Source organism: Erythrolamprus reginae, chromosome 2, assembly GCF_031021105.1.
Source record: "Erythrolamprus reginae isolate rEryReg1 chromosome 2, rEryReg1.hap1, whole genome shotgun sequence".
In the NCBI taxonomy this organism is placed as follows: domain Eukaryota; kingdom Metazoa; phylum Chordata; class Lepidosauria; order Squamata; family Dipsadidae; genus Erythrolamprus; species Erythrolamprus reginae.
The window spans coordinates 73,622,192-73,640,759 of NC_091951.1; the positions used below are offsets into that span (position 1 = coordinate 73,622,192).

The following is an 18,568-nucleotide window of genomic DNA, read 5'->3' on the forward strand; positions in this document are numbered from 1 at the left end:
CAAACTTCGCGAAACGGCTATACCACGGTTTTTCAAAAAATATCAATTAAAAAATACTCCACGGTTTTTTTTCTATACCATGGTTTTTCCCACCCAATGACATCATACGTCATCACCAAGAGTCACTTCTCTGTCTCTTTTTCTTTCCTGTCATTCTCTGCTTCAATCATTTTCTCATTTCTCTTTTTTTCTCCCTTTTTCTATCATTTCTCTCTCTCTACCTTCCACTCTCCCCCCTCTTGCTCTCTCTCTCTTTCTCCCTCTCTGTGAGAACGCCTGCCCCACCTCTCCTGCAGCCCCCTCGCTGATAGCTGGGACGAAAGCACTCTCAGCTAAGGGACTGTGAGAGGGGCGAGGCAGGCATTCTCAAAGCGCTCAGAGCGGCTACCGGCCGAATGAGGAGGATGAGAAGCTGTAGCCGCCAGCGCTGCTGCAGGAGGACCCGTGTCCCAAGAAAGCCGGTGAGAGGGGTGGATCGGGCGGGCGGTAGCGGCGAGGGGGCCGGAGGCACTGGGGGGGGCGGGGGCAGCCAACATTCAAAACAATCTTTGCCGGCCTCCGCACTTTCGTCGCTCCCCGCCCCCAACTTCAAGCCCGGCTCCTTGCGCTGCCTTGAAAAAGGGTGCGTGGGGGTAGTTTTTGGCTGTCCATAGCCAAAAATGGTGTTTTTACTTCCGCACCGCTATTTTGCGGAAATTCGACTTTCGCGGGCGGTCTTGGAACGCAACCCCCGCGAAAATCGAGGGAACACTGTATACCGTTTCATAGTGCCTTTATAGTTATAGTTTATTAGATTTGTATGCCGCCCCTCTTTGAAGACTCGGAGCCCCCTCTAAGCGGTTTGTAGAATCAGCATATTGCCCCCAACAATCTGGGTCCTCATTTTACCCACCTTGGAAGGATGGAAGACTGAGTCAACCTTGAACCCCGGTGGTGAGATTTGAAATGCTGAACTACAGCTAGCAGTTAGGTGAAGTAGCCGGCAATGTTGCACTCCAGGCAATGTGCCACCCCAGTTCTTGCCTGGACATATTGCATGACACATTTCTAATTCTATTTATAGTTTCAGCATATAAATATTTTATTGCTGTATTGTTATTTTAAAATATTGTTTAATCCATTGTTGATTATATGTTAAATGTCATTAAAACTCTGGGATTTCTTGAATGAAAGAGGGAAGCATAAACATTTCATTAAAAACCATGGAGAGAAAAGTGGAAGAGGCTCACGATAATATCATGCTCACAAATGCAAATATCTGAATGAATATATCATATATTCAGATGGATGTGTTTTTGCCAGATTTCCAATTCAATGCCTGCAAAATCTTTGAGTTTGTTCTGTATTGAATAAAAGTTCTTCCCATGTCTGTGAACAAAGTACAGGAGCAAATCAACTGTGATTCAGTGCCACAGAGCAACCAGATGTGGAGAACCAAACTGGAGAATAAACAGTGGACCTGTCAATGATTCCTCAGGAGGAGGCAGCAGGGAAAACCAATAGGATGATGAGGGGGTGTCAAATAGGGCGTTTTCCTCCAGAGGATTGGAGGAAAAGCCAAACATTGACCTGCTTTTATCAAAGGTCACCGTAGCTGCTATAGAACCTCAAGCCTCTTCTAAATCTTGTCCTTCAGCCACAACTGTCGGTCAGGAACCAGCCTTCCCTTACAAGCCATGTCTACTCTGAAAGCAATTTGTGCTGGGCTCCCCCTCCAACCTCTTCCAGAGAACAGAGGCCGAAAGAGTGGGATCCCTCATGCTCCCGTGAGAAGCCCAAATCTCACTGCAAGTGAAGAAAAAGTAAGAGCTTGTACAATTCTTCTCTTTGGACATTATCCATATTTTCCAAGGCAGGAGACTTATATCGCTTATATCACCCTAGTCAAATGGTTGTCCAGTCTATTTTTGAAAACTGCCAGAGATGGAGCACCTGCAAGTTTGGAGTAGCATTGGCAATAAGATTCATTCTGTCTGCAGAGATTTGTGTGTCAAAGTCTTGATAACACTTGTGGCAGCATGTTTGAAACTTCTTCCTCGTGTGCATGTTAGCATTATCTTGACTTATTTAAACTCCCCCCCACAATCACAATTTTTGGTCACCTTGTTCTGTACTGCATATGAAAGCAGGAGATCAACTTGTGTAGTGATGGTGGGGGGAATGGTTACATACTTTTGTCTAATGCAACATTAGTGCTATCTCCTAGCATTGCCATCTGACGTAATTGTTCTGCCTAGCATTGGGGATGGTGACCTCTGTTTCCTGAGTTGCTCCAGGATATAAATAAATATATATGGTAAAATATGCTAAGAGAGAACTTTACTCCAAAACGTTGTGTGATTTTACCAATTTTCAACAACCAGCAGTGCTGCAGCATCTGAAAATTTTTCTTTTTTAAAAAAAAAAAATGGACCCTTTTAACAAAAAAAATCAGAAGTCTGGTCAGAAACATCTTTTCTATCTAACAGATTTTTATTCAAAGGTATATTAAAAAGCCACTGCCTTAATAGCACCTTGGAAAAGGTGCTACCAGACTACAAATTGTTTGCCATCAGAGTTTAACACAGCTCTCTTAATAAAAACGAAAGCTTATTTTGTATCTAGCTCACCTCCTGATAAGGGTGGCTATGTCTTATCTGCATTTGTTCCTGTATTTGTTAAGGTAGTGTAAACTTTGTGAATAATATTGTGTCTGCTGTGGCTTTATATCATATTATTCTTGGGGCTCAGCTTCAGGAGAAACTCTCTGTTGGCTCTTGGTTGTAAACCAACTCTTCTGGCAAAAAATGTGAGGTTCCAGTCTTATAGGTGTAGACAATTGTTCCTGTTTTGAAATCTGTTCTTTTGCCTTTTAAGTGAAAACCATTTTTTGGTATTCTGAGCTGGATGTACTGAGGTGTGAGGACTAAGTTCTAGAAAACTGAGAGCTGCATTCCCAACACATTTGAAAAATCCAAGTTGGGTGCTCTACTTGGTTGAAATCGCAGTAATCACATACAGTACATTCTATGTATCTCTCACAAGCACACATGCAGGTGAAACTCGAAAAATGAGAATATCGTGCAAAAGTTCATTTATTTCAGTATTGCCACTTAAAAGGTGAAACGTAATATATGAGAGAGACTCATTACATGCAAGATAAGGTAGTTCAAGCTGTGATTTGTCATAATTGTGATGATTATGAGGAACAGCTCATGAAAAACCCAAATCCACCATCTCAGAAAATTAGAATATTGCATGCGATCAATAAAACAAAGATTGTACGTAGAACAATATCGGACCTCTGAAAAGTATAAGCATGCATATATTACATATTAGTGTCAACTTTTAAGTTGCATTACTAAAATAAATGAACTTATACCTGATATTCTAATTTTTTGAGTTTCACCCTTATATATTTACTTTCTCACATATACAATGAGAAGGCTCTTCCTGCCAAATAAAGATCTTGTTTCCTTGCACTTAACTGTATTTATTTTATCCAATTTAAACAAAAATCCAAGCAATGTTCTTTAAATTGTGGCCAGCTTGTTAAAACATTCTTCTGTGTTGATCTTATTGATCTGGACACCACCCAGAATCCACACTAAGAGTGAGGTTCACAGAGCCTCGGTTGCGCAGTGGTTAGAGTGCAGTACTGCAAGCTAGTTCTGCTGATCAGTTTGGCAAATCGAATCTTAGTAGGCTCAAGGTTGACTCAGCCTTCCAACCTTCCAAGATCAGTAAAATGAGGACCTGGATTGTGGGGGGCAATATGCTTATTTTATGTAAAACCACTTAGAGAGGGCTGTAAAGCACTGTGAAGCCATATATAAATCTAAATGGTATAGCTATTGCTAGATGAGCCTCATCCACAGTACATTTGACAAACAAATACATTTTGATATCCCAACATTTGATGTTGGAATTGTTTGTCTGTCTGTCTGTCTGTCTGTCTGTCTGTCTGTCTGTCTGTCTGTCTGTCTGTCTGTCTGTCTGTCTATCTATCTATCTATCTATCTATCTATCTATCTGATTGATTGATTGATTGATTGATTGATTTTTATGCCACCCTTCTCCTTAGACTCAGGGTGGCTTACAACATGTTAGCAATAGCACTTTTTTAACAGAGCTAGGCTATTGCCCCCACAATCCGGGTCCTCATTTTACCCACCTCGGAAGGATGGAAGGCTGAGTCAACCTTGAGTCGGTGATGACATTTGAACCACTGACCTTCAGATCTACAAGTCAGCTTCAGTGGCCTGCAGTACAGCACTCTACCTGCTGCGCCACCCCGGCTCATATACCTTATCTCTTTGGTCAGAAGTCATCTCTCTCTTTGGTACACCATTTTTTATTTGTTAGATTTCCAGTTTGTTTTCTCCAGGAGCTAAAGGTGGGCCCACTGGGAGATGCCCCTCATTTGTTGCTCAACATCAGGGGTGAAATGCTCCCCGTTTCGGAGGGCTGGTAGCGATTGCAGCATAACACTTCTCTCACCTACCCGCATGCTGCTATTTGGGTTCTTTTATCCTCTGTGCATACACAAAGTGTTCTGCATATGTGCAGAGGCCTCATGCTGCAATCGCTACAACAATCGCCCGGCCCACCCGAATTGGGAGCGTTTTCACCCCTGCCCAACATCATTCAGCAAGCTTGGATTTGAAATTGGTTCTCCTCTGTCTTCCCCCAGAGATCACAGTGACTTTATACAACAATAACCCCTGAATTCGAGTTTTCGGAGAAGGGCGGCATACAAATCTAATAAATTGAATTGAATTGAATTGAATGCATTCAGTGCAGTAGCCCACCCCTGATTATCTACTATATAAAGTGTATGTACACACACATGCACGTACAGGTCTTCTAAAATTATACACATTCAACCTCATTTACTGCAATAGTAAAAACATACTCAGAGTCATGAAGGGAAATAAAGAAAAAAAATCAAAGTTTTGCTCTCAGTACTGTGTACCTGATCATACCCATAGGACCCCATCACTGGGTGGGTTCCTCTCACCTTCCTACTGGGGAACTGCTTCCACACATGCACAGAGGGGCGATCAAAAAAACCACCCAAAATTAGGAAAAAAGAGATGGCGCTGAGCACAGACCAGCAAAAACAGCACCGGAGTCGTTTTACCTGCAGCTCCCTTCGCAATTTTGCTACCTTCACAGGTGCAACAGCAAAATCGCCCTGGTCCCGCAACAACTTATGAGCCGCTGTGGCGAGCGCAATTTAGCGTTCGGGCTCGTAGCCCACCGCTGTGGGTGGGGCAAACCAGGATTGGGATTGGGGGATGCTCTGAACTGCACAGAATCTAGAGATTCTCCCAAAGTCCTGTGAACCCCCAGCAGCCCACTCCTGGAAATAACCCAAGAAGCAGTAGGGGAACACCTGGATATTTGGTAATATCAGTGGCCAGTCAGGTCCCACAGAGTTGGCCTTCCCCAGGTCCCTCAGCTAGACAGTGTCGCCTGGTAAGGCCTAGGGGAAGAGCCTTCTCTGTGGTGGCCTCGGCCCTATGGAATCAAGTCCCTCCAGAGATTTATACTGCCCCCACCCTCCCCGCCTTCTGTAAGGTTTTAAAGATCCACCTCTGCTGACAGATTTCGGACTAAGTCTAAGATCTAGCTCCGGCTGATGAATGAATTTTTATGCATGATTGGGTGAATGTGAGCGACTGGTTTTTAAGAAATCTGAGTTTTTAGGAAATTGGCGTTTAGGATGTTTTTAGATTTAGATTTCTAGATGTTGTATTTTTTCTTGATGTGAGCTGCCCTGAGTCTGAAGAGAAGGGCGCATAGAAATCTAATTAATAAATAAAAAATAAAATAAAATCCTAGCACATTGCCTATTGAGCACAGGAGTTCACAGTTTTTTTTGCGCGGGGAAAGACGATCTTAATTTATTACGAAATTTTACATGCACTTTGTATATTCTGTCATCGCAGGATGGCAATGAAATAGCAAATTTGGCATGGCCCATCTCTACTGCCAAAGAGCCAGCTGACCTCTCTGCTTTGTTTTGTACTTTAATGTAAAGGCTTACATCAATGTTCTTTCATTTCTTCTTTGGCAAATGGGCACCGGGCATTATCTTATTCATACAAAGAGCTGAATGAAAAGATTCCATTGAAAAACGTGCTACTACCTTGGTGGATAGACCCTCATTTTTATTCACGATCAATCTCCTTGAATCCTTTCATAAAAGCTGGGCATATTTCCCACTCAGCCTAGTAAAATGCATGTGCTTAATTGTGATAGCCACCCACTTAGTCATTTTTAAGCTTTAGTTAATGTTTGGGTTTTTTTCTCCCTTGTTTTGGCAGTTGGCTTTAAGAAACTCTCTGCGGTATTTCCCACCTAACTTGCATGGAATCCTGGCACCAGAATTTGCCAAAGAATTGAGGCTCTATGGGCATATCTACATGTACAGATTATGTCCCCAAATCGAAATAAGGTAAGGATTAGGATTTGCCAAAAAAATTGGGAATTCCTCCACGTTGGGATTGAAATTTCTTACTCAGTAGCTTGAGCATCATGGATATTTGCATTCGATTTGATTGCAAATGATGCAAATCAAATGATTTTTTAAAAAGATAAATAGTATTTCGTGCAATATACCAGTAAATAATGCAAATAATTTGTGCACGGACCATCAGTTGGTGACAGCTGATATAAAGCAGAGCCATCATTTTTAACTGCCATTTTTTGAATTCATACAGTATGCTAAGTCATCAAATATCATTTAAAAAACTAAAATGGTTGTGCTCTATAATAAATGAATAAAGTGTCATGAGTGAATCCAGTATATCTTTATGAAGTTAGCAAAAGTTTGTAAGTGTGGCCGCTTCAAAGCCCACCTGTAAACTGAGCTAGCAGAAGATCACTCACTCATTAATCAGTAAGATGAGATAAAACAAGGCTGATAAATTGATTTATTGGTCAATGTATGCAACTGCTGAACATCTGGGAACTTTGAACTGGATTCAACATCGTAATAAAGTGTAATGTAATTACTTTGCTTCCAGTGGCATAAACTATGACTTAGGACAATATACCAAGGCTGTTAATCGTGGATTAGAAAAAAAACCCCATGGTTTTTAGAAAAACAACAACTAAAAGAGTGAATGCAACCTTTGACCTGGTTTAGAGCCAATATTAACAGCTTTATAACAGGGTGGAGAACAGTAGACTTTTGTTTCTAATTAATGTCTACTTCCAGCATCTTCATAGCACTTGTGTTTGAAATCATTGGGGATTGTTACTCATCAACATATACAGTAAATTTCCATCCATTTGCTCTTTATAATCTGTATGTTTGTAATGCACTTCTTCTCTATGGCCAACTTCTTATGGGAAGTACAGCATAGGACAAATTTATTCTGCAAAAAGTAAGCAACAGAGCATCAAAAATTTGGCTTGATGCTGACCATCAAAATACCAAGGCAGGAAGTCCCAAGTGCCTGATTAGATTCCAATGAAGCATATATAAGAACAAATTCCATTGCTGTATTTCTCTGACAGCCCATTCGCTTTTCTAATGTCAAGCCTTTTTCATAGCACCATCCATAAAAAAGTAACTACAGTATAATGTAAAAATAGTAACACTTGTGTCATGACATCATCATGTAACTATTATAACTACGTTGCAATATCTAGTGTAAATTTGCAATGTGCTATGTGATAATAAATATATGTGCATTGTTAGAGAACTATAAAACACTCCATGCCATTTTAAGCTTAGTTTATAAGCATGTTTAGGGCTATTATTTGGGTTGAAAAATGTAGGCGGCCAACAGATAGTAGCAAAGAATTGTTTTTGTGTCTCTTGTCTGCCATCTAGTAGTCATCATCCATAATGCATTCCTAAACATATTGAACAAACCCAGGGTAGAGATCTTGGCATGGCCTCATACTATAGATTGGCATTGTGTGCAGTTTTGATTAATCTGCTGAGTTAGGGCTGAGAGGCCCAAGTTAGCTCATAAAGAGCGGGGTGGTGCAGCAGGTAGAGTGCTGTACTGCAGGCCATTGAAGCTGACTGTAGATCTGTAGGTCAGCGGTTCAAATCTCATCACCGGCTCAAGGTTGACTCAGCCTTCTATCCTTCCAAGGTGGGTAAAATGAAGACCCGGATTGTGGGGGCAATATGCTGGCTCTATTAAAAAGTGCTATTGCTAACATGTTGTAAGCCGCTCTAAGTCTGAGGAGAAGGGCGGCATAAAAATCAAATAAATAAATAAACCTTTGGGCCAATCTCTCTTTCTCAGCCGACTCAGTTCACAGGATTGTAAAGAGGAAAGAGGAGAAGTGGAAAAAGTGCTGGAACCAAGTGCTGTGGCATTGATTTCAAATATCTTTGATCATTAGATGCACAATTCATTTGTCCTCATTAACTGATCTTGTTTACTCACCATTTAATGTTTTTTTGGCAGCCGTGTTCTGCAAAAGGGCAAATTATTTTGAATTTACTTTGAATTGACTGTAATGCACTACACAGATCCTGCATTGACTCTAGGCTGAAAAAAAAACATGCTTTTGTAATTGTTCTGAGCTGTAGTTTTGAACATCTGATAAAAGGCAATTGCATTCCTCAAATGAAGTGTTCCATTTTGAAGCATTTTTGTTAACAATTGCTCAGGATCTGTTTGTTCCAATTGGATTTTACATTTGGATTGTCAAATGAACAGCTCAAATTCTGCCCATATTCCAAATATGCATAGCAGTTTAAAAAATGAGTGCCCAAGGGCACAAATTCATATTCTATAAGCATGCAGCTGAGCTTATACAGGTTTCCTGAATTCAGATTCTAAATAAATAAGATCAAGTAACCAAGTCAGAATAAACAATATATTTTCTTCATTTATCACGGAATCCTTCCAAAATAGACATAGAACAAAAGAAACTGGGGGGAAACCCCCTCTGTGATATTTGTATTTTGCAGATGGGTGTATTTGCTAACCAAACTCTTTGGGAATAGCACAATGTCTATTTCTGTTCTAATGTTGATAATTATTTCTTATCTCTGTATGCAGAGGTGGGCTGCTAAGGTGGAACGGGGACGTGTGCTCACCCTCGTGGCTCTGAGTGTTAGCGAAATCCAGCACAATTATGCTACTGCACTTGGGCAGGTAGCAAAATTGTACGTGGACACACAGGCGCAACTGTGTTTTGGCACGGTTTTTTGCTACCTGCCCAGGTGCAGTAGCATAATAGCGCTGGACTCCGCTAGCACTCAGAGCCATGGGGATGAGCACACATCACAATTCCACCCTAGCAGCCCACCTCTGTCTGTATGTGCATGTATATATGTCAGGGCTATGTGGTCCAGAATTAATTTGAAAAGCATGGTTGTATTTACTCAGGAATTTGAACAGAACACTTGCCTACAATTCTTTAAATAAGAACTGTCTGACTTATCCAGAGGGGACTATGTAGAAAGAAGCTCTTAATACACCAATCTCTTTTTTTGCGGGAGAGGGCATCTAATCTAAATTGAGTTCAGATAATCTTATTCATAATAGGGTGTCCTGCCTCCTATTTGACTTTATCTTTCCATTAATTGTTTTCTATATTGGTTTTTCCTTTAATTTATCTATCAGATCAAGAATTCAACGGTAAAAACAACTAGAGAATAATTAATTCATCTCTGCCTTTATCTGTTTTAATTTCAGAGCTTACCCCATTCAGGAATATCCTTGCAAAACCAAGCAAGCTGCTGCAATAATGCACATGGTTATGAATAACCTTGATCCTGCAGTAGCACAGGTAATGAAATATTCGATGAAAACGTGGTCTAGGAAAGAAATCTTCTTGGATGTTCATGACAATGTAGTGCATTTTATGAGGTACATTTCAGTTTTCCTTGTAACTTGGAGAAAGGGATTAGGAACATGTATTGCATTAAGTGATGGTTGTTTTAACAATACTTTGTTAAATAAATCTATGATTAGCTAGGTTGGAAAAATTTGGTAAGTTATAGACCAGTTTACAAACCACAATATCCAGCACTCACTATTCATACATATATAATCACTATCCTATTTTCTTTCAGGCAAGCATTATTATCAAAGTGCAGAAAGAAGTTGAAAACCAGAGGATTATTTTGTTTCTTTATAGTCTAAGTGTTGTATTATTGTAATTGTTTTTTATCCCAAAGACGCTTTTCAAAACGCAATTGGATTTTCTTTAACTTTTTGTGCCTATATATTATAAAATAACTTTAATCCGCACGAATCCCAGCGACCGATAAGGTCCCACAGAGTTGGCCTTCTCTGGGTCCCGTCGACTAAACAATGTCGTTTGGCGGGCCCCAGGGGAAGAGCCTTCTCTGTGGCAGCCCCGGCCCTCTGGAACCAACTCTCCCCAGAGATTAGAACTGCCCCCACCCTCCCTGTCTTTCGTAAACTACTCAAGACTCATTTATACTGCCAGGCATGGGGGAGTTGAGATAGCTCTTCCCCCTAGGCCATTACAAGTTATGCATGGTATGTTTGTGCGTATGTTTGGTTTTATAATAGGGGTTTTTAGTTGCTTTTTATTATTGGATTGTACATGATGTGTTTATTATTGTTGTTAGCCGCCCCGAGTCTGCGGAGAGGGGCGGCATACAAATCCAATATTATTATTATTATTATTATTATTATTATTATTATTATTATTATTATTATTATTATATGTATTTTTCCACATTATTAACCTCTTTCATACATTAATTCCACTAGATATTCCTTTTCATGCATATTTCTTTGGCTCCTGATAACATAATTGTTTTCACTCTGTTTTAATTAACATCTATATCCACTTTCCTTATGTTCACTTTCAATTCATTTTGTTTAGAAATTAATTTTTTTTTAAATTTCATACAAAATTATACTTTCTTTTCCTGCAGTTGTTTTTCATTTCTTTATTTTTCTTCCATGTCCTTTTCTATCACTTTTGTTCTTGGCATTACCAAATCATCTGTCCCATATTCATTACATCTTTGTCTCTGTCTCTGATTCTTTGATTCATTATTTCATTATACAATCAATTAAATACCATTTTTGATTTTTATTTATTCTTCTGCATATGTATATACAAATAGATGAATAGATTAATCATATATTCAAGACAAGTTTTTTTCTAAGGAAATATTCCTTAGTTACCCTTCTAATTAATTACTCTCTAAATAGTTTCATCTCATTCCCATCTTTTCATTCATGTTGCCTAATGGAATTATTTTGTCCTTGGATTGCATTCATTCATAGCAGTGAAAAAGGAGGAAAATCATTATTTATAAAAAGAAATTGTATATTGTGTGGGCAATCATTCTTTCATTATATAATCAATTAAGTACCGTTTTTGATTTTTATTCATTCTTCTGCATATGTATATACAAATAGATGCATAGATTAATCATATATTCAAGACAAGTCTTTTTCTAAGGAAATATTCCTTAGTTACCCTTCTAATTAATTATTCTCTAAATAGTCTCATCTCATTCCCATCTTTTCATTCATGTTGCCTAATGGAATTATTTTGTCCTTGGATTGCATTCATTCATAGCAGTGAAAAAGAAGGAAAAATCATTATTTATAAAAAGAAATTGTATATTGTATATTTTTATTTCATTTTCACGGCAAAAAATTAAGGATACTAAACAACTGTCCTCAAGCTGAAGCTCTTGTTCCAGAGGCAGACATAGGAGAACTTATTACAGGAGTTGTTTTGAAATCTTGTAACGGATTTAAAATGTACCTTTTGCAGTTTCCCCAGGAACTTGTAACATATGGAGGAAATGGACAAGTGTTCAGCAACTGGGCGCAGGTATTATACTAGTAGATATATTTTCAGTGACCAATGATTTTAAACAATGATTCTCATTCTGTTTAAACAAAGTTTGATGAGCAGCTAACTATAAAATAAGATCTATTCTAAACTTTACTTATTTTATGCTGGAGGAGAAAAAACGAGAAGGAATCTGCTTGCTCCCCTTGACCCCAATTCTTTTTGTTCCAATAGAAGAGAATATTTGTAGCTCAGGGTTGAATTGTGGAATTCCTGGGGCTCTCAGTGCTAGATTGTTTGCTTTGTAGATATTTCATTTGTTTGCTTGTTTGTTTGTGTTGTCAAGTATGTATTGGTGGTATACAAAGATATAATACCGTGTTTCCCCGAAAGTAAGACAGTGTCTTACTTTCTTTTTATCCCCAAAAGCCCCACTATGTCTTACTTTCGGGGTATGTCTTATATTGTTAAAGGGGCACTGACAGCTAAAAAAACTGTGTAAATTGTGTTTTTTTAGTGTATATGCATTTTACCTTCTGTGACGGGCGGGGGGGGGGAGGTTTCTTTGGAGTAGGGACGTGCCCGAGTAAATTTGCAGAGGCGGCAGTGACAAGTGCAGGGGACGGCGCGGCAACGTATGGAGAGGGGGACGGTGCGGACGTGGGCAGGAGGCGGCGCGCAGCTAGATGAGAGGGAGGCAGCAATACCCCCCGTGTTTTACCGAAAGTAAGACATATGTCTTACTTTCGGGGTATGGCTTATATTAGCCGACCCCCCTGAAACCCCCGATACGTCTTACAATCGGGGGTGCCTTACTATCGGGGAAACAGGGTATTTATATACATGATACTGGTAAAAGAGAAACAGGACAGGGGACGGAAGGCACTCTGGTGCACTTATGCACGCCCTTTACTGAATTAGGTAATATATTCAGTGGCAATAGGCATGAGATTTGCTCATTCACAAATCTGACCCAAATTCATCCATAATTTAGTTTTCGGAGAGGGGCGGCATACAAATCTAATAAATTATTATTAAATTATTATTATTAATACATATAAATATAGATGTATGTAGGGGGTATTGGTACCTTGCAATCACAATAGTCTAGACAGGTCCCTGCAGTTTCTTTGGCAAGACTTCAGAAATGATTTGCCATTACCTTCTTCCAAAGGCTGATAGAGAATGATTGGCCCAAGGTCGCCTAGCTGAGTTTTTACTTAAAACAAACTAGAACTCATATTTTCCCGGGTTTCAGCCTGATGTCTTAACTACCACAACCCATCTTATTTGTTTGTTTATTAAATGTATATGCTGCCCAGAATCACTTTGAATAGTGAGATGGGCAGCATATAAATTTAATAAATAAATAAAATCTGACTCTGTTTTCTGCTATATAATCCAACCATCAGCCTTTCCTGATCATATGATTTTGTTTTAAGGAGAGAAAAGAAAAGGCTTGGATAAGTAAGTAAGCCCACATACTAATACAGTAGTCATCTGCCCCCACTCCTCAGTGGTTCTTTGCAAGGCCTTGTTTATGGGGCCTTAGATAGTTATTGTCCTTCCAAGACAAAAGTCTGAAGGAAAGGGACTTTTATCTCCATGGAGGTCCTTGTTATGTGGAATCTTCATTTTTCAAGATTCTGCACTGGTGTATAGTTGCAAAGTACAGTATAACTATACTTTGGATGCTTCCGGTTCCGGGTCCTGTCAAAACAAGTAGCTTAGGAAGAAGGGTCCCTCTTATGAGACAAGAACCAAACACACGAATGGAAGGAACAACTTGTAGCACTTTTCATGGGAGTAATTTGGCTTCTGTGATTTGGCTTAAGAGCCAGCACAATCCTATGCTCCAATGAAAGCGAATATTTGTATCTATGGGTTCAATTCTGGAGTCCTTGATGCTCTTTGAGCTTGGTTGTTTTTGTTGTTGTTGTTTCTAGGCATTTCACTACCTAACTAGATAATTTGATGGTGTTAGCTAGTTGGAAAATGAAACATCTGCAAGAAAGCAACCAAACTCAGAAATCACTAAAGGACTCCACAAATTTGTGCTCCCATAAAACAAAGTTCAACAGAGATAGTACTCAGAACTACTCCCAGCTTGAACAGAAATGTGCAGGAGGACCAGTTAGTTCAACCACTAATTCCATGCATTGCTTTCACATTTTTTCATTAAGAAGATAGATGGATGTGCAGGAAGGCTTTATGCAGATTGGGCAATTCTGCTGACTTTTTTCTTTTCTTTGAGAATTAGGATTCCCGGATTCCCAGGCAGAGTGGAGCCTTCTGAGTTTTTGTTCTCAAAATAGCAACTATGCTTCCTAAAATATATATGATGAGCACGATTTTGTATCTAGTGTGCCTTGGTGTACTTTAGGATATCCATCTTGAGTCTCACTGTGCAACTGAGACAACACAATCTATAGACGCCTTCTGTCTGTACTTTTGCTCCTGTTCTGATAGGAGTGTGATACCTCAAAAGAGTTTCACAGCAGAACAAACAATACTTCTTTGTCATTCTGGTTACTTAAGAATAGCTATTGGGTGAATGATTTTATTTCGTTACGATAAAGCTAGCTTGTTCTCCCTGCTTGTTATTGTGAAAAAAGAGACTGTTTTTAAAGATATGTGATTGTAGCAAAGCAGCACCTCAAAATGTTGTTCCTGCTGCGTGTTATCAATGCAGTCTCTTTTCTCCCCTTTTTAATGAGTTACAAAAACTCATTTGTAGTTTGCCATGTTTGCCATGGAATATCCTTTTTTTAAAAAAAAAGAAAGAAAAGAAATGCCTGACCCACATTTTCTCAGTATTTAGTTAGTTAGTTTATTGGCATCTTGCTCTTTCTCCAGGAGCTGGCATTAATGTTCCCTTTGGGAGAGGTCAACAGTGGATAGTCTAAGGGTAAAGTTTGGGGGTTTAGGTGATGATACTACAGAGTCAGGTAGTGAGTTCCATGCATCAACTACTCAGTTACTAAGGTCATATTTCCTGCAGTCATGTTTAGAGCAGTTTACTTTAAGTTTGTATCTGTTGTGTGCTCATGTGTTGTTGTCGTTGACAGGAAGGATGTTGCAGCAGATGATTTTATGGGCTATGCTTAGGCCATGTTTAAGGCGACATAGTTCTCAGTTTTCTAAGCATATGATTGTAAGTCTAGTTGCGTAGGGTATTATTATTATTATTATTATTATTAATTAAATTTGTATGCCGCCCCTTTCCGTAGACTCGGGGCGGCTCACAGCAGGGTATACTGTTGTGAGTGGAGGAGTGGAGGGTTCTTCTAGTAAAGTATCTCTGGACATTTTTCTAGAGGGTTTATGTCCAAAATGCGGTGTGGGTTCCAGAGGGATGAGCAGTATTTGAGGATTGGTTTGGCGAAAATTTTATATGCTCTGGTGTGAGATTATCGGAGCAGAAGCTACATAGGATTAGGTTAACAACTCTTGAAGCCTTTTTGGCGATATTGTTGCAGTGGGCTTTGGCAACAATATCACCAAAAAGTAAGTAAAGTTAGTTAGGTATTAACTTACTGAACTAACTTACCTAACTACTTACCAATTACTTACCTAACACTGAAGTGACCTGACTGAAGTAAGTTGGGTCATAATGATAGCAAAATGGTCCAGTAAGTTTTTCTACTGAATGCCTAAACATCTCAATAGGGCAGTGATGGCGAACCTATAGCACAGGTGCCACAGGTGGCACTCAAAGCCATATCTACTGGCACACAAGCTGTTGCCCTAGCTCAGCTCCAACATGCAACATGTGATTAAGAATGGCTGGATGACACTTTTAATGAACATACATAAGAATATAAATAGTGCCCTGCTGGGTTGGGTCCCTGGCCAGTAGTCTTATTTCCAAAGTGGCCAACCAAGTGCACAAGGAAATCTACTTGTCCCCCAACCAATGATCTCCAGGGGCAGTCAGATTTCTAGCAAGGCTTTGATGGCAAAGACTTATGCTATCATAAAATACTGTGATGATTTGGAAAATGGCTAAAACCAGAGTAGGAGATGGGACGAGAATTAGGATCAAAATTGCCATTAGTCCTAATGACAGCTCCCTTCCAAAAAGTAATTGAGAAGAGGGCAAGGAGACTTTGAGAAGAGGGCAAAGAGGTTTTGTTCTTTTGCAGGAAAAGTACACAAAGAACCAATCAATCAAACCTACCAACCAACCAAGTTTCTTTAGAGCTCCTGGCAGAAATCCAAACTTCTGCTAATGTAAACCTTTGTAACAGGAAATCCTCATTCCAAAGTTCGTTGATAAAAGGAAAAACTAAAAAAAATGCGGTGTGGAAAGGTGAGAGGGGAGCTAAATTATTGTTCACAGCACCTGGGAAATAGAATCCTTATCCTTCCCCTTGCCCTATCTGCCTTGTCTTCTTCTCCTGGCATCCCAAGCCACTATTTCCCCCCATGGATTTTATTTTGTCTGGAGCTCACTGAAATCAATGGACCAGCAAAAATAGGGTTAGTCAAGAAACCTAAAAACCTGAAATTGTGTTGGGATTTTATATTCCCTGAATAGTTTTAATGTCTTGAATGAAAAGTTTGGGTTGATTTTACAGTTTTCAAATATTGAATTGCACTATGAACAGAGCTAAACATTTCTATATAATTCTGATTTTAATTTCTACTGTGCCATCCCAGAAAAGGCTGTTAACCAGTCCATAGTCTCTGATGGTGAGAGCGATCAACCAGTGGAACAGCTTGCCTGCGGAGGTTGTGAGTGCTCCAACACTTGAGACTTTTAAGGGGAGATTGGACTGCCATTTGTCCAAAATAATAATAACAACAACAGAGTTGGAAGGGATCTTCTAGTCCAACTGCCTGCTTGGGCAGGAGACCCTACACTACTTTCAGAAAAATGGTTATCCAACATCTTAAAACTTCCAGTGTTGGAGCATTCACAACTTCTGGAGGCAAGCCGTTCTACTGATCAATTGTTCTAACTGTCAGAAATGTTCTCCTTAGTTCTAAATTGCTTCTCTCCTTGATTTCCACCCATTGCTTCTTGTCCTACCCTCAGGTGCTTTGGAGAATAGCCTGGCTCCCTCTTCTTTGTGGCAACTCCTGAGATATTGGAACACTGCTATCATGTCTCCCTTTACCAATTCCCACTATGAATAAAAACAATAGGAGAGAAACAGTTTCTGTGTGAAAATACTAGATTAGGAGCTCATCGTCTATTCCCACTTGATAATGCATTCTTAATCAGCCTCGCCACTTTTCAGGAATTCTCATCAAGTGAGAATTCGCCGTTCTGTCTAGTCTAGCTATTAAAAATCTGTAGAAGAATGATCCTTTTAAGACAAGAAGCTAATCTACTACTTCTTTCCTTTCTTTAGTTCTGGCTGGTGATGCACTATTTATCTGAGATGAGTGAAGAACAGACATTAGTTATGTACAGTGGACATCCCTTAGGACTCTTCCCAAGCCATTGCAATGCACCTCGATTAGTTATCACTAATGGCATGGTAAATAAAGGCAACAATATCTCCTCTTTGCTGTTTTTTTTATCGTGACACCTCGAGGTTTGACTTTCATTGGATTCACTACAGTGGTGGGTTGCTACTGGTTTGCCCTGGTTTAGGTGAACCGGTAGCAGCAGCTGCAGGAGGCTCTGTCCACCCGCCTAGACATAATCATGGAGGATCTGCGCATGTGCAGAAGCTTCTGTGCATGTGTGCACATCTCCAAACTGGTAGCAAAGGTAAGTGAAATCCTTTACTGGTCCACTACAGTTATTTATACTAAGAATGAAGCCATCTCTCTTCCAGAGAGATTGGGCCTTTCATTAGTAGCTTGTATAGAGACCTCACCTACAAAAAGATACTGATAAAATTGAATGGGTCCAAAGATGGGCTTAAAAAAAAGGTGGAAGGTCTTAAGCATAAAACCTATCAGGAAAGACTTAGTGAACTCAATCTGTATAGTCTGGAGGACAGAAGGGAAAGGGGGGACATGATCAAAACATTTAAATATGTTAAAGGGTTAAATAAGGTTCAGGAGGGAAGTGTTTTTAATAGGAGAATGAACACAAGAACAAGGGGGCACAATCTGAGGTTAGTTGGGGGAAAGATCAGAAGCCACGTGAGAAAATATTATTTTACTGAAAGAGCAGTAGATGCTTGGAACAACATCCAGCAGACGTGGCTGGTAAATCCACAGTAACTGAATTTAAACATGCCTGGGATAAACATATATCCATCCTAAGATAAAATACAGGAAATAGTAGAAGGGCAGACTAGATGGACCACGAGGTCTTTTTCTGCCGTCAATCTTCTATGTTTCTATGTTATATAAAAGTTGAAGGTGCTCATCTCTGTTTCTTAGCTGAGAGAGCCAGTATTGTCTGAAGAAGCTTCTGTAGACATATGGCCTGCATGACTATGTGCCAAAGCACATGGAATGCTATTACTGTCAGTCCGAAGCCATTTTAGTTCTATGTTTAACTGTGAGAATTTAGGGGGCAAGTTGGCAGTTGAGGGATATCTGCATGTAGCCGTAACAAATTCCTTCTAGATGGTCAAAGTCTTTGTCTTTGCACTTCTGCACCAGCACGGAAGGAGATGGGAGTTACTGCCAAGTTGGCAGATGAAGTTTGGATGATAGGATGAACTTGGGGGTGTGGGGACAAGGGCTTGAACTTTCAACTAGGTGGAGAAAACCCTGGGACTTCAGATTCGGCTTTCTCCCAGATGTGCCAACATGGCTGTGCTAATAAATAGGAACTTTGGGGAATACTTTGCCTCGGACTCTGATTTAATTTTGCAGCTGTTTGGAACCCTGACAGTTATCT

The 18,568-nt window shown here is 39.8% G+C and overlaps 1 protein-coding gene across 1 annotated transcript in view; it reads left to right on the forward strand.

Annotated features, from left to right (window-relative positions):
- Positions 1–1,540: 1,540 nt before the first annotated feature.
- Positions 1,541–18,568, forward strand: part of UROC1 (urocanate hydratase 1) — a 57,229-nt gene continuing 40,201 nt past the window's right edge. Inside the window, exons 1-5 of the mRNA XM_070738347.1 lie at positions 1,541–1,802; positions 6,312–6,442; positions 9,660–9,753; positions 11,734–11,793; positions 17,115–17,243. Coding sequence (XP_070594448.1) covers positions 1,677–1,802; positions 6,312–6,442; positions 9,660–9,753; positions 11,734–11,793; positions 17,115–17,243 — 540 coding nt within the window. The 5' untranslated portion in view covers positions 1,541–1,676. The remainder of the gene's footprint in view (positions 1,803–6,311; positions 6,443–9,659; positions 9,754–11,733; positions 11,794–17,114; positions 17,244–18,568) is intronic.